At 35.4% G+C, this 17,248-nt stretch overlaps 1 protein-coding gene across 1 annotated transcript in view; it reads left to right on the forward strand.

The window, feature by feature from the left end:
• kl-3 (dynein heavy chain 8, axonemal kl-3) overlaps positions 1-17,248 on the forward strand; it is a 555,080-nt gene that overhangs the window by 178,422 nt on the left and 359,410 nt on the right. Inside the window, exon 20 of the mRNA XM_081731423.1 lies at positions 6,982-7,145. Within this exon, the coding sequence (XP_081587549.1) occupies positions 6,982-7,145 (164 nt within the window). The remainder of the gene's footprint in view (positions 1-6,981; positions 7,146-17,248) is intronic.

Consider the following 17,248-nt stretch of genomic DNA (forward strand, 5'->3'; position numbering starts at 1 on the left):
AGTGGAAAAGGAACTTCAACGGTATCAATCGACTGGACATTGCCAAAGAACTCGATTAAGATACTTCCGACACAATTGTTATAATTTCTCTCTGATCTAGCCGAGGGGGTAAGATTTCACCGGTGAATTTGTACCCCCCCTGCTGTTTTAAAATCTATGAGTGGAAATTGAACTTCAATGGTATCAATAGACTGGACATTGCCAAAGAACTCTATTAAGGTAGTTCCGACACCATTGTTATAATTTCTCTCTGATCTCGCTGAGGGGGGTAAGATTTCACCAGGGAATTTGTACCTCTCTGCTGTTTTAAAATCTATAAGTGGAAACTGAACTTCAATGGTATCAATCGACTGGACATTGCCAAAGGACTCGATTAAGATAGTTCCGACACCATTGTTATAATTTCTCTTTGATCTAGCCGAGGGGGTAAGATTTCACCGGGGAATTTGTACCCCCCCCTGCTGTTTTAAAATCTATAAGTGCAAAGGGAACTTCAATGGTATCAATCGACTGGACATTGTGAAAGGACTCGGCTAAGGTAGTTCCGACACCATTGTTATAATTTCCCTCTGATATAGCCGAGGGGGGTAAGATTTCACCGGGGAATCTGTACCCCCCTGCTGTATTAAAATCTATAAGTGGAAACTGAACTTCCATGGTATCAATCGACTGGACTTTACCAAAGGACTCGATTAAGATAGCTTCGACGCAATTGTAAGATCTGCTCGTACATTGAGAGCAGAACACAAGGAGAAACGCTTTTCGTGTGCTCGCCAGTTTCTTCAGAAGTGCCAAAAAGATAAGGAAGATTTTTTTGGTTGCATTGTATCGTTAAGTGAAACTGGTATGCTTCGAAACAAAACCAAATTTCGAACAAAATCTTCACTCGGGTTCAGCACTCACAAAAAAAAATCATGGAAACAAACTCTTTCTGTTTGCTGTCCTAGCCGGTCTCTTTTCGATTATAAGGGGACACTACTGATCGATTTGATGGAAGCTGTGGCAACAATCATATCAGACAGTTATTGTGCAACACTGGAAAAACTCAGGCGAGCTACCCTAAACCGCTGACGAGAACCACTGACAGCTGGTGTAAATCTGCTACACGAGAACGCCCGACCGGACGTCTCCCGTCAAACCGAGGACCTGTTGACAAACTTTTGGTGGACTGTCATGACCCACCTATCGTACAGTAAGGATCTCGCGCCTAGCGATTATCACTTTCTCCCCAAATTAAAGGAACACTTGAGTATCCAACGCTCCCGGAGCGACAATGAATGCCAAAGACAAGTTGAAACACTTTACCTGCGAGTTGTTGGCGGTGTTCTGCCTCATTGGGAGACAGAAATTGCAGCACGGTGTAAAATTGATGGGAACCCTATTTCTGGATGAACTCTTGTAGCATACACACTTTCCGAGCCTAATTGAGGTGTTAACACAACAGTGGTCTAACCCAATTTTTTAAAAATGGAGAAAAATCAATTGAAACTTAAACATATGTTGTTTCTTGTATAATATGTTTGAACAATATATTGTGAAGATATGTGTATTTGGAAACATGGCAAAGTATCTTATTTTGAACAATGGGACATTTTATTTTAAAAGAACATTACAGTGAAAAGAATTACCATTCGTTTTAAGTCAAATCACCTTTCGACTTTTTTTTTTAAGTTCGTTTGCCTTTGCTGTCTGTCATTTACTTCTTACGTTTGTAATTTCTCAATTAATAAAATAACAGATTGCTTCCCCGTCCGCATTCCTATCATCACCTTACCTTGGTTAATCTACAAGCATGCACTTTTTTCATCGAGACGCAAATCAGAGTGAATAACCGAGGATATGAACCCGGAAAGAACGCCATACAAAATCGATTGAAAGACTTTTGGAAGGGACAGTCGACATGGAGCGAAAGACGAGCTAGAATGTAGACCGCGAGCTTCATTTTGAAATTTACGATTGATAGCCTTGCTCTGTCTTATAGAGCACCTTCGTTTAGGCTAATGCCAGATAGCCGTCTACGACGATGTATTGCTTTTTGAGAAGAAGTTTTAAGTTTAACTAAAATTGCGGTCTTCGTAAAGTTGGTTTCTCAGTCCGGGTTTCGCCGACCCTTAATCTTGGTCACTTGGATGAACGGCCAGCCAAGCAGAGAGATGGATGGACATCAGCCCACTGGAGGAGTCGTCGAGAAGGCAACCATCAAATCCGCAAGTAAGTGCAAGTAGGTTAACCCATCCTGAAAGTTACTCCCTTCTTACCCCTCTTCATCCCCTTTTACATCACAGTCTGTTACTTTTGTACCTGTTGGATTTTATTTAAATGCAACCCAGGTTAGATCCTGTACCTCACGTTTTGTTAAGTTCTATGTTTGCAAATCCTGGGCGCAACTTGTCGGTTCTGCCATCCCTAATCACGTCATTTATTAACACATTATCTGAGCTCTCAGACCGACAAGGGGCGACTGCACAATATGACACTTTCAAACAATTGTGCTTGCTTTTGTTATATTCTACAAAAACCAAGTGTTTAAGTTTAACTTGATTTTTCTCCATTTTTAAAAATGTGGGGTAGACCACTGTTGCGCTAACCCCTTTAATTGCTGGTTGAGGATGGAGAAATGAATTGTGTGTGTTTTTTATCAGAAAACTTACCGAAAAGAAAAGAAAACATTCACAACTACATAGAACCAAACGTAGTTGTAGATATACAAGACAAAAGTAAACAACAAAATCTTATATGTTATATGTTGAACGTTGAATTTTAAAATTTTGAACGTTATACAGTATGTTGAACGATGGACGTTGGGGTTTGGATGTAGGACATTAAGTTTATGTTTAGACGTTTGAACGTTGAAATTAATTAAGAACTATATGAAAATTTCCATAAACATTTACACCACATATTGAATGTTTGAAGTTTTTACTTCGGATTTTATCATGATGTTCAAGGTTTATAAAATTTTGATATTGTTCCTGTACATTGTTCATTTTTCTTACTGCTTAAAAACATAATCATCTTTCCAATACATATCTCTTCAAATTTATGGTAGTTAAAGACAGATTTCATTTCATTTTTTAAAATAATATCGTAAGATATATATCCTCTAAAAGACACATTACATATAGGTACAAGAATTCTATCATCTTGACTAAATATACGTAAGAAATTAAAATTATCATTTATTAATAATTTTGATATTTTATAATACGTTCGTGCAAGATAAATCATCTAAATGTTTATGTCATCCTAATGTAAAATAATCTTTATAATTTGGAATAATACACAATCATTTATACAAGTTACAACATAACTTAATAATAACAACAATGAAATTTAGAAAATAGACACTGCTGAACAAGACTGCACTTATTTAATATAAAAACGCATTTACACGTGAGGTTTCGATCTTCTAGCCAAGATCCTCATCAGACGTACACTGAGTGATACAAAAAACTACTCAAGTGTATATACACAATTACTCTCCCTATCTGCTCTCTCATTGGCCCAAACAGCCAATTAGAAGCGTGGAAATCTATCTGAACTGACCAATGGAAAAACATAACATTCTAATGAAATTTAATCATGATTTCTAAGGAGTAAACGCAATTTGAATAAATATTATGTTACAGGTGGATGGAACATTTAAAGTTTAAACCTAAAATACTGTTAAATTTTTCTGAACGTTGATATATTATTTTTATTATTCTATTGTTCGTTTGTTTCTGTTGTACTAGAGAAGAAACACCTCCTCCAGTTCCCTTCCAGGCGGCAAAATACCAAGAACTGACCGAAACGTTGCCACGTTGGACTGCAATGTATATACGTTGGAATAAGAACGATGCTGAACGAACATCTCCAGAAACGATAAATATGCGGAACTATCTTAATCGAGTCCTTTGGCAAAGTCCAGTCGATTGATACCATTGAAGTTCAGTTTCTACTTATAGATTTTAAAACTGCAGGGGGGGTACAAATTCCCCGGTGAAATCTTACCCCCCTCGGCTAGATCAAAGAGAAGTTATAACAGTAGTGTCGGAACTATCTTAATCCAGTCCTTTGGCAAAGTCCAGTCGATTGATACCATTGAAGTTCAATTTTCACTTATAGATTTTAAAACAGCAGGGGGGGTACAAATTCCCCGGTGAAATCTTACCCCCCTCGGCTAGATCAAAGAGAAGTTATAACAATAGTGTCGGAACTACCTTAATCGAGTCCTTTGGCAATGTCCAGTCGATTGATGCCACTGAACCTCACTTTCCACTTATAGATTTTAAAACAGCAGGGGGGGGTACAAATTCCCCGGTGAAATCTTACCCCCGTCGGCTAGATCAAAGAGAAGTTATAACAGTAGTGTTGGAACTATCTTAATCCAGTCCTTTGGCAAAGTCCAGTCGATTGATACCATTGAAGTTCAATTTCCACTTATAGATTTTAAAACAGCAGGGGGGGTACAAATTCCCCGGTGAAATCTTACCCCCTCGGCTAGATCAAAGAGAAGTTATAACAATAGTGTCGGAACTATCTTAATCGAGTCATTTGGAAATGTCCAGTCGATTGATGCCACTGAACCTCACTTTCCACTTATAGATTTTAAAACAGCAGGGGGGGTACAAATTCCCCGGTGAAATCTTACCCCCGTCGGCTAGATCAAAGAGAAGTTATAACAGTAGTGTTGGAACTATCTTAATCCAGTCCTTTGGCAAAGTCCAGTCGATTGATACCATTGAAGTTCAATTTCCACTTATAGATTTTAAAACAGCAGGGGGGGTACAAATTCCCCGGTGAAATCTTACCCCCCTCGGCTAGATCAAAGAGAAGTTTTAACAATAGTGTCGGAACTATCTTAATCGAGTCCTTTGGCAAAGTCCAGTCGATTGATACCATTGAAGTTCAGTTTCCACTTATAGATTTTATAACAGCAGGGGGGTACAAATTCCCCGGTGAAATCTTACCCCCCTCGGCTAGATCAAAGAGAAGTTATAACAATAGTGTGAGAACTATCTTAATCGAGTCCTTTGGCAAAGTCCAGTCGATTCGTACCATTGAAGTTCAGTTTCTACTTACAGATTTTAAAACAGCAGGGGGGGTACAAATTCCCCGGTGAAATCTTACCCCCCTCGGCTAGATCAAAGAGAAGTTATAACAATAGTGTGAGAACTATCTTAATCGAGTCCTTTGGCAAAGTCCAGTCGATTCGTACCATTGAAGTTCAGTTTCTACTTACAGATTTTAAAACAGCAGGGGGGGGTACAAATTCTCCGGTGAAATCTTACCCCCCTCGGCTAGATCAAAGAGAAGTTATAACAATAGTGTCGGAACTATCTTAATCGAGTCCTTTGGCAATGTCCAGTCGTTTGATACCATTGAAGTTCAGTTTCCACTTATAGATTTTAAAACAGCAAGGGGGTACAAATTCCCCGGTGAAATCTTACCCCCCTCGGCTAGATCAAAGAGAAGTTATAACAATAGTGTCGGAACTATCTTAATCGAGTCCTTTGGCAATGTCCAGTCGTTTGATACCATTGAAGTTCAGTTTCCACTTATAGACTTTAAAACAGCAGGGGGGGTACAAATTCCCCGGTGAAATCTTACCCCCTCGGCTAGATCAAAGGGAAACTATAACAATGGTGTCGGAACTATCTTAATCGAGTCCTTTGGTAATGTCCAGTCGATTGATACCATTGAACTTCATTTTCCATTTATAGATTTTAAAACAGCAGGGGGGTACAAATTCCCCGGTGAAATCTTACCGGGGGGTACAAAATCTCCGGTGATTTTATACCCCCCGGTACATTTTTCACGATGCAGGTTTTCACCGTGACACCGGCGACTTTTTTGTGTGTGAAAATAAGACCCTTATAAAACAGTAAATAACTGCAGTAGCAATTGTCTACGTAAGTGATAAAGACATATCCAACTACAAGAAACTAATACAGTATATATATTCATTATTGTGTTTCTCTTTTAACAGCTACTAGCTAGGGATGGCCAATTCCAGAATTTTTACTTTCCGGAATCCGGAAAGTAAAATCGGAAAAATTCCTGATTTCGGAAAAATTCCGGATTTTTTCCGAATTCCGGAATTTTTCTGAATTCCGGAATTTTTCCGAATTCCGGATTTTTTCCGAAACCCGGAATTTTTCTGGATTCCGGATTTTTTCCGAAATCCGGAATTTTTCCGAAATCCGGAATTTTTCCGAATTCCGGAAAGTAAATTTTCCGATTCCGGAAAACAAAATTTCCGGAATCTGGATTCCGGAAAATTTTGGCCATCCCTAATATATATATATATATATATATATATATATATATATATATATATATATATATATATATATATATATATATATATATATATATATATATATATATATGATCGAAAATGACCGATATCAGAGAGCGCTTTAGTAGTAGTAAAAAGTGACTGATTAATGGAGCATATTACTATTTTTTGAAATTTAATCCAGCGAAGCGGGTGATTGATGCTAGTATATTATAAAATTGAAAGTGACCATGTTTGTGACTCCTAATTTCTTGAACCATCCGACCGATCTCGATCAAATATTCAACATAAATGAGATTCGGACCTGGGAGTGTTATCATTTCACTTTGACGGTAAAACTTAGGGAAGGGAAAGGAGGGTGAGTTATTAAAAAAAAATAAATAAAACTTAATAGATAAGTCTTGAACGAAACGACCAATCTCGATCAAATTTATAACATATTTATAAATATTATAACATATCCAATCTGACTCAGGATTACCAAAATGAAATTTCAGAAACAACTATGTAATATTTAACCTGCCGGTTACTCCCTACACATTTTTGCAAATTATTCAGAACTAGGGTAGACGAATTTGGCGGACTTCGACACTAGGCGCCTTATTTTAAAAACTTCGTAAATTTTTTGAAATGTTTAATCTCTTTGCTTTTTTGAATATATGTTTAACATTAATTTGTTTCACTGTCTTTACTTGCAGTCCCAAAAAATTCAGCAAGAATTGGTTAATGTCCAAGAACCCTTCAAAGTTGACCTTCTTAATAAAGTGAGTGACTTCCAAGAAAACCTTGCAGAATTTGACGAAGATTATGAGACGGGCGGTCCTATGATACCAGGAATATCTCCAAGAGAAGCTAGTGATAGGTAATATGTTAAACATTCTTCAAGTAGGTTTAACAAAAGTAATTTTCGTCTGTTATTGATTAATTCAAATCTATACTAGGGTTGCCAGGTTAATTGAAGGCGAGGACGGAGACCATTTGCATTTGGGTAATTGAGGACACAAATTTGAGACTGAAGGTTTCTGCATGTCTTCTAACACTTATAATTACTATTACTAACGCTACTGTTACTACTAACCATACGCATACTGTATAGAAAGTAATGGAAAAAACACAAAATAGTATTAAGGATTGTAGATGTCTACTTTATCATTGATATTTTTGGAACTCTTACTGCTGAAGAAGGGTCCTATTTTTCAAACCGTTTCGTAAAAACCTTGACAGGTTACCTTCATGTGCATTACTGACTGATATAGCGAGAATACATTGCGTTATTTCTTAACATGTTTTGTACATTGGCTTTCTCGAAAAATGAATTCTATAATTTACAACAATTATTATTATTATCTATTATACCAGGTGTTGATATTATAGATTTCTAAACAGAAAATATATTGTACTGTTCGTTTCCATTCAAACTAATTTCAAGTTTCATCTTCACTTCCGTCAAATCATCAAATGAAAACAGCGTTAGTGCCAATCGATAATACAGACTCTATAATGAAAACAATTTAAACGAAATCTGGCCATCTGTTACAACAAATATATAATCCTTGTAGATAACTAACAACTAAGTACATCACACGTTATAAGGAATAAACGGCATAGACAACTAATTACAGGTAATTTAATATTTAAGCCCGTAGATATAGTTTATTGGTCCGTAGACCCGTAGAAGAAGTGGAACTGGAGATCTGCCAACCCTAATTGACACTTAGTTGAATCAACGTTATTGTTAATAAAATCATTAAATTTATTATTACTATTATTATAATGATAATATTTTAAACACAAGTTTACTATGATTACTGTTTTAACAAAGTTAATAGCTTCAGGGTTTTTTTTTTTTTTTTCAGCAGGTAGCTTTGAATATAAAAGTTTTCATACAAGTAATATTAAAAATTAGATATACCAGGGTTTCTACTGGTCAGGGAAGTCAGGGAAAACGGGAAAGTCAGGGAAATTTCATAAAATATATTTTTCTAACATTAATTGTACACCAATTTCATTAATGGTTGATTAATGATCACAGTATGGAACGTTGCTCAGATTTTTATGGATGGTAAGTGTACGCATGAGCATGATACTTATGATAGGTGGAACGTATGAGCAATTGATTATTATTTGTCTCTATAGAATAAATATTCTCATATATAAATATTCACCGTTATTTATTCCTTATTCATATGTCAACGTCATCCGACACCTGTACGAAAGTGAGGGAATTTCCTGCCAAAGGTCAGGGAAGATGAGGTAGAAGTCAGGGAAATAGATTTCTCCAGATCAGTAGGAACCCATATGCATATTTGCTTGTATGACTTGATTATAAACGCTCGTTTCTGGACTTTTTTATGATTTTTGGTGATTTAGATTTTAATCCCTTTTTAGCATTGAAAGCTAGATGGGATACAGACCTACGATTTAACATTGAATCTGAAGCAAATGTAGTGAACTTCTACCAGAGATCGAACGCGTGTCTTCCGCACCAAAGGTGACAACATGTAACTTCAATGTCACGAGAAAGGTGTTGTGATTGTGCGTTTCTCACTATCGTCTATAGTTTACAGAACATAATCACGGAATGTAAAGTTCATTGTGTGTATTTTATTATTTGGTCTTCACTAGGGATGACACGTTTGGGTAACCCTAAAGCGAGACACACTCATTGAACATGAGCAAATTGCCGGTTACTCATACCTAGAGATTCCAGACGTACGGTTTAGCCAGGAAGGTCCCAGATTTATATTTGTCCCCCTAAAAATACTTCAAAATTGCTAATAATGCTAAAATGTTATAATATTCCTTTTTGTCCGAAACATGAGTTAATATTTAGAAAATGCCACTTCTAGTAGTTATCAATACTCAACTAATAGGAATAATCTATTCTGTCACTTACTTTTGGCCAGTATTGATCTACGTATTATTTAATTCTGATATATCGGTAAAAAGCAAGTGCATAATTATGACTAGGTCTATATTGTAAATTGTCATTAGTGTCTTGGTTTTCAGAGTAAACTCTCATAGTGTCCCGGTTTTCAGAGTAAACTTTCATAGTGTCCCGGTTTTTAGAGTAAAGTTTCATAGAGTGCCTCGGTTTTTAGAGTAAACTTTCATAGAGTGTCCCAGTTTTTAGAGTAAACTTTCATAGAGTGTCCCGGTTTTTAGAGTAAACTTTCATAGAGTGTCTCAGATTTTAGAGTAAACTTTCACAGAATGTCCCGGTTTTTAGAGAAAACTCTCAGAGTGTCCCGATTTTCAGAGTAAACTTTCATAGTCTCCCGGTATTCAGAGTAAACTTTCATAGAGTGCCCCGGTTTTTTAATCTGAAAATCTGAGAGCCCTACTCATATCCATATTTCTACATGGAACAATTTATTAAGGAAGTAGAAAGAAACACAGACATTCTGCATGAAAATTGCAATGAAAATTTAAGCCAATAATACAAGAAACAGAAGATTCGTATTCTTGTGGCGCCAGCTTGTTGATGGTTAATAGAACAGAAGTTATGAACCATTCAGCCAATCAAAGAATAACATCATTGGCAGCAATTTCACTGTTGTCAACATGAAAAGTTTTAGCGGTAGAATCATATCGATAACTCCATATTCATAGTACACATAGTGGGTCGAAAATTACAATGTTACTAATAATTTCTGTCGCATATCTTGTTAAATGTTTTAGATAATTTGGTGTCCTGCTATATAATGCGTCTCTTTTAAGTGTAACTCGCAACGCTGAAAAATTTTTTAAAATTCGGAATCTCCCGCCTAGTTCTGGGCAGGTGGCAATCCTAGTCTCCAGTACAGCAAAATGTCTATTCTCATGCCAAATAAAATGCATATCTCTGTGTACGTATGTATGTTTTTTTTTTTTTTTTTATTACGGAGATCTTTTCCGTAGATCTTTCAAAAATTACATTTCTTTTGTGAGGAGTGTTTCTTTTTTATATACTATGAAGCAAGTCACCAACGCAGAATCAATGATACCAAAACAAAAACTTAGTTTCTACGTGAATTATATCTCAAAATCCGACTACATTTTATTAACATTTTATTAACGTAAATTTTAAAATGATTTTACAGCCGTAAATCCTGTAAAACGAGAGCTATTATAAGAAATTTCCTCTGAATATGTAATGAAACTAGGAGTGGGTTAAGTGGGAACTTTGTTATTAGTGGTCGTTCGCATATTATTTAACGCTATTTCTTTATTAATTTTTACCTCCCTCTCCCGATTGTCACACTTCATAACAGAAGGCCGGACGCCCCCCTTTGTTACATAACGCTTTATATTTTTTATTTTTTTCACCAGTTTTGCTTATTTTAGGGGGTTATTACAATAAAAATCTAATTTTAATAGCAGAATATTTTATTACAAAATGCTTGTATCCTGAATATATTTGTATTGTTTATTCGCTAACAAATCAAAATATTAGAAAATAATAGTACCGTAAATATATTTTAACCCCAAAATGTTGTTTAATTAATCAATCTTATTTTTTCGAAATTGTGTACTTTGTCGTTTTCCCAAGTAAATCACGCCCAGGCTTTTAGGTCACCGATGCTTGGCAAGGAAGAAGTACTGCCGAAAGATGGAGATGAAACAAGATCTAAAGAACTGACATCGACCTCTTTCTACTGGATCCAGGATGCTTCCTGTATTGGAAGTTTGCTAGTGTCGGCGATGAAAATAAGCTTTCTACCTCGTCGGCCACAGATTCGACGTGGCTGCACACGTGAAGGACCAAGAATATCTTATTTGCGACAAGTTTACGAGCATCTTCTTTGGACTTACTTCAATTTAGCCCTTTTCAAATTCTTCTTGTCTTAAATAAGTGCCAGAATTCGAATAAACTTGATTTCTTCACGAAAATTCAAATCCAAGATAAAAAAAATCAGTACATGATGGATATTCGACGAATTCGGTTTTTAATATCTTCAGGATTCCCACTCGTTCTGGAAATCCTGGAAAGCCTGGAAATGTCCTTGAATTGATGTTGTTTTAGAAATATGCTGGAAATGGCCTTGAAAATACATTTCTGTTCTTGAAATTTACAGAAATACTAAATGTCAGATTTTTCATAATTATAATGAAGATTTTAATTGAAGGGGTAATTTGGATAAGGGCGTATCGACCTATTTCCGGTAAAATGAGATATACATATTTTCTGCAAGTTTGAACATGTCCGTATGTGTCTAAGTGGTGTTAAGGTAATATCTCTGCTCCGTAGCGAACGCCTGTCTCCAAAAATAGTGTGAGAATACGTTGGTTAATTGGATAAGGGCGTTTGTTTTTCTGCTTTCCTTAAAAATTGAAGAATTGCTAGTTACGCCCTTATCCAAATTTCTCCTCAATTGATTGCTATTTTTATTTGCCATTCCTGGTTTTGTGCTGAATAATAATAATCTGTAACAATCCTACATGTGTGGATAGTTGGTAAGCTTTCTCTCTCCCAACAGATTGGTTGGCTGGGAGAATTTCTCTCATCTTCTTTCATCCACTAGCCTGTCAATCCATTCTTGGAAGTTTCTGGTTTTGTCTAATGAACAAGCTATTGTCGAACGGGGCTACAGCAAATATAAAGATTTATTTGCTGAAAATATGAAGGACAAATCATTTGTCAGTTTGAGATTTGTATGATAACATTCGCCTCCTTTTTTTAAAAAAAAAAAAATTATTTCTGTCTCACTGTCACGCAATGAAGATGCCATGTACGAAAAATAGATTTTTGGTGTTTGCAAATTTGTTCGGTGCACAATTAAAATGTCATGTAAAAAGAATGAAAATACACGTGCTGGATGTGGATGGATCGGGTGGCTGTAAGGCGAGTTGGGAGGCAAAAAAAAAAAAAAAAAGCAGCACATCACGCTTCGCTTTGTGTATTAAATTATTGTGTATTAGTACAGTACTTGCATTAATATTCACTGCATAAGCTACTGTACTTTTCATTTCACTGTTGTGAGTTTTGAGGCTACAGTTGCAATCCTGCAATACCTTCCTGTGTCGAAGTCCTGGAAAATTGGTGGTTTGTCCTGGAAACAGCCTGGAAAAGTGGTGGTTGTTTATAGATGCATCGGTATTAAATCTCAAAGTCTACTGCTTCATAAGAGCAATCAATCACCGTCAATCCCTATTGGTTATTCTGTACAAAAGAATCATATGGCAGCCTAAAATTCCTCCTTCAATCAATTAAATACAACTACAAGGGAAAAACACGTGCAGATTTGAAAGTCATTGCTATTTTAACGAGTGGGCATTGTGGCTTAGTGGTAAAGCTCGTATCTCTGGTACTTCTAGCCCCTGGTTTAATTTCCGGCCAAGTAAGTTTGTGGTGAACAACACCATGTCCCTTACTTTTCTCTGAGTACTCCCGTTCCCTCCCACATTCTCATTCTACCGATTCTTCCATCATTATTCACTTGCCTTAATCATCCGTCTCTGCGTCAATGGTTGCAATATCAAAAATGGGTTGCAATATTCCCCTTAAATTGCATTTTCTACACTCTCACCTAAATCTCTTCAAAATATTGTGGGAAATAAGTGATGAACACGGTGAGCGTTTCTACCAACAAATATCTGTAATGAACAAAAGATACAGAGGGAAATGGGGTATAGGAATGTTTGATTACTATTGCTTGATACTAACTAGAAATTAACTTATCTCGAACTTCACTATAAGAGTGAAGCAAAAAGGAAGCGGATTTCATCCCAAGTAAATAGTAAAGAACAAGCTATGTAATTGTAATGTAGAAAATAATTCTTTCTGAGTAATGTAAAAAAAAATGATTCATGTATTTACTTGGGAAAGGCAAATGGAAATGTACCCATGGTTTATACATATAATACAATTAAAGCGTAAATGTCACATGAACACAAGCATATGTCATTTCACTACGTTACAACATTGGGAACTCCGACTTTTCGACAATATCTCATAAAATTCTTAAACAGGATTGAAATTTGTTGACTAGGATAATCATATAACCTCTAAAAGATTCCATTAAAAGTAATCAGTAGTAGAAAAATGGCAGTTCTGCGCCACTGAGCTCACACCCATTTCGTCAGGCCTTCCCAGTGCCGCCTGATATGCGATGTCAGACGACCCAGGTACGAGTCGAGAAATTGAGTTGAGTTGATTTTGAGTTTAATGTCCCGTTCAGCAGCGAGACTATATGAGACGTGGACCTACTGATTAACGTCGAATCCGAACCACATGAGCTCCCGCCGGAAATAGAACGCTAAAGGAGTCGAAAAATTGAGTCCTCTTTTATAAGGGTGAATTCGTTCCCTTTTAGGACTCCTTTTAGGGGTGTATTCGTTCTCTTTTACGACTGTTTTTTTAACCCCTATATAAGATGTCACGTGTATCGCCCAGCCATGGAGAATCGAACATCCACCATAAAACTCGTTCTCTTTTATGACCACTTTTTAGGGATGTATTTGTTCTCTTTTATTACCACTTTTTTCTACCCCTATTTTACCATAGCAAAAGTACATAAGACGACATAACGTAGCAGAGCTAATACAAGAGTATGATCTATTTTTCCACCACTATTTAACACAGCAGAGATTATGAACATATATTACAACCCTTATGTAACATAGCACGGTTGACAAAAGAGTATGGATTATTGTTCAACCCTATATAACATAGTAGATATTGCATAAGACTATGAACTCATAGCAGAGCAACTAAAAGACAATAAACACATTTTTTAACCCATATATAACATAGCAGAGATAATAAAAGAGTTTGGCTTATTTTCCACTCCTATTTTAACATAGCAACAAATACATAAGACTATGAACACAGAGACTACGAACGTATATTTTAGCAGCACTTCTATGTAACACAGCAAATACTACTAACATAGCAGAGAATAATGGGGGTGTATTCGTTCCCTTTTTCAATCCCTATTTTAATACAGCAGAAATTACTTAAAACAATGAACACATAATCCAATCAGGAATTACAGAAAGACTACGAACATAGCAGAGCTAACAAAGATTATGAACACATTTTCCAACCCCTATGGAACATAGCACATATTACAAAAGACTATGAATACGTAGCAGAGCTAATAAAAGAGTTTGTCTTCTTATTCCACCACTTTTTAACCTAACAAAAACTACATACAACTATGTACACATCTTCCAAACCTTATGTTACATAGCAGAAAGTACATAAGACTACAAACACAGACACAACGAACATCTATTTTAGCAACACTCCTATGTAACATAACCTAGGGGTGTACTCGTTCTCTTCAACGATTCCTTTTTTCAACCCCTATTTAACACAGCAGAGAGTGAACCAATAGCAGGGCTGTATCTTTTATCAACCCCTATGTAGCATAGCACAGATACGTAAGAATATGAACAGCTGAGAATGAACCAATAGCAGGGGTGTACCTTTTATCAATCCCTATGCAACATAGCAGATATAACAAAAGCATTTATCTAGTACTACATGTTCCAAAAGTACTGACCATCGACGTCAATAATTTAAACCCAAATAACTTGTAAACGGAGCTACGAACTTAAGTGATGTTTTCACATATAGTAATAGGTCATCAACTACTACATGTCTCAAAAGTGCTGACTATCGAGGTCAAAAATCAAATAGTTAAACACGAATAACTCGTAAAGGGAGTCACATATTGAAATGCTCTTTCCAAATTTAGGAATAAGTCATCAAGTACTACATGTTGCAAAAGTGCTGACCACCGAGGTCAAAGGTCAAATATTTAAACTTGAATAACTCTGAACGGAGCGACGGATAAATTTGTGTGACCTACTAACTAAATTTGTGTGGACAATTTTGTACCAAGCAGAAAAAAGTGAAGAAATGTCTTTTTAACTAGCTCAGAATTTATGTACCTTTTTGTGCTATTCAAATAAACGAAGAATAAATTCATACCAACCAGAAAAATGTGAAGAAGGTAATTTTAACTAGCTCAGAATTTCTGTAGCTTTTGTACTACTCCAATAAAAGAAAGAATAAATTCGGGTGTGCTACTTTTATACCAACCAGAAAAAAACGAAGAAGGTCCATTTTAACTTGCTGAGTATTTTATACCATTTTGTACTAGTTAAATAAACAAAAGAATAAATTTGTACTAACCAGAAAAGGCGTAAAAAGACCATTTTAACTAGCTCAAACAAAGGCAGGAATAAATTTGAGTGCCTTATTTACTTTTTGCCAACGAGAAAAAAGCGAAGAAGGACCATTTTAACTGGCTTAGAATGTTATACCTCTTGCACCATTTAAACAAATGAAGGGATAAATTTGTGTGACCTATTAAATTTTGTAAGAATCAGAAAAAAGAAGGTCCATTTTAAATACCTCAGAATTTCTGTAACATTTTGTACTATTTAAACAAAACGAAGAGAACTTTGAGTGGCTTAAGCGAGGAAGGACAGTTTTAACTAGCTGAGTATTTTATACCATTTTGTAATATTTAAATAAACAAAGGAATAAATTTGAGTTAACCAGAAAAAGCGAAAAAGGACCATTTTAACTAGCTCAGAATTTATGTACCTTTTGTACTATTCCAATAAACGAAACAATAAATTTGGGTGTTCTTTTTATACCATTTGTACTATTTAACTAAAGAAAGGAATAAATATGTGCTGACAAGAAAAGGAAAAAAGGGACTATTTTAACTAGTTGAGAACTTAAGTACCATTTCGTTTCATTTAAGGAAATGAATAAATAAATTCGCCTGTCCTATTTGTCTTTGTACCAACGAGAAAGAAAAGCGAAGAAGAACCATTTTTGACTGGGATAGACTTTTATACTTTTGTAATGTTTAAACAAACGAAGGGATAAATTTATACCAACCAAAAAAAAGTGAAGAATAAAGAAACTTGAGTGTTCTATTTCCTTTAGTACCAAGCAGAAAAAAGTGAAGAATGAACAAATGTCGTGGGCTTATTTACTTTTGTATTGATGAGAAAAAAGCGAAGGTCAATTTTAACTACCTCAGAATTTATGTACCTTTTGTACTGCCCAAATAAACGGAAGAATAAATTTGTACTCACCAGAAAAAGTGAAGAAGACCCATTTTAACTAGCTCAGTATTTTATACCCTTTTCTACCATTTAAATAAGCAAAGGAATAAATTTGTACTAAGCAGAAAAGGTGAAGAAGGATCATTTTATCTATCTAAGCACTTTATACCTTTTCGTACTATTTAAAGAAACCGAAGGAATAAAATTGGTCTATTTTATTTTTGTACCAATCAGAAGAGAAGCTAAAGAAGATCAATTTTAAGTAGCTCAGCATTCTATATCTTTTTGTTTCATTTAAAGAAATGAATAAATAAATTCGGGTGTCCTGTTTCCTTTCGTACCAACGAGGGAAAAAAGCGAAGAAGGATCACTTTTGACTTGCTTGAATTTTATACCTTTTGTAATATCTAAACAAACGAAGGGTTAAATTTGAGTGACTTATTCAATTTTGTACCAACGAGAAATGCTATTTTAACTAACTCAGTATTTTATACCATTTTGTGATATTCTATTTTGGTACCAATCAGAATAAAAGCAAAGAACTTTCATTTCAACTAGCTCAGCATTTTGTACCTTTTTGTGCTATTCCAATAAACGAAGGGTTAAATTTCAGTGACCTATTCAATTTTGTAATAAGCAAAACAATGGAAGAATGAGTAAATTGTGTTGGCTTCTTTCCTTTGGTATTAACGAGAAAAAGCCAGGAAGGTCCATTTTAAATATGTACCTGTAGTACAAGTCCAATAAACAAAGGAATAAATTTAGATGTTCTACTTTTTGTACCAACCAAGAAAAACGGAGAGGGACCATTTTAACTAGCTGAGTATTTTATACCATGTTGTGCTACTTAAATAAATTTGAGTGACCTATTCAATTTTGTACCAACAAGAAATGCCATTTTAACTAACTCAGCATTTTATACCTGTTTGTGCTATTCAAATAAACGAAGGA

Source organism: Thermobia domestica, chromosome 11, assembly GCF_964235325.1.
Source record: "Thermobia domestica chromosome 11, izTheDome1.hap1.1, whole genome shotgun sequence".
NCBI lineage: Eukaryota > Metazoa > Arthropoda > Insecta > Zygentoma > Lepismatidae > Thermobia > Thermobia domestica.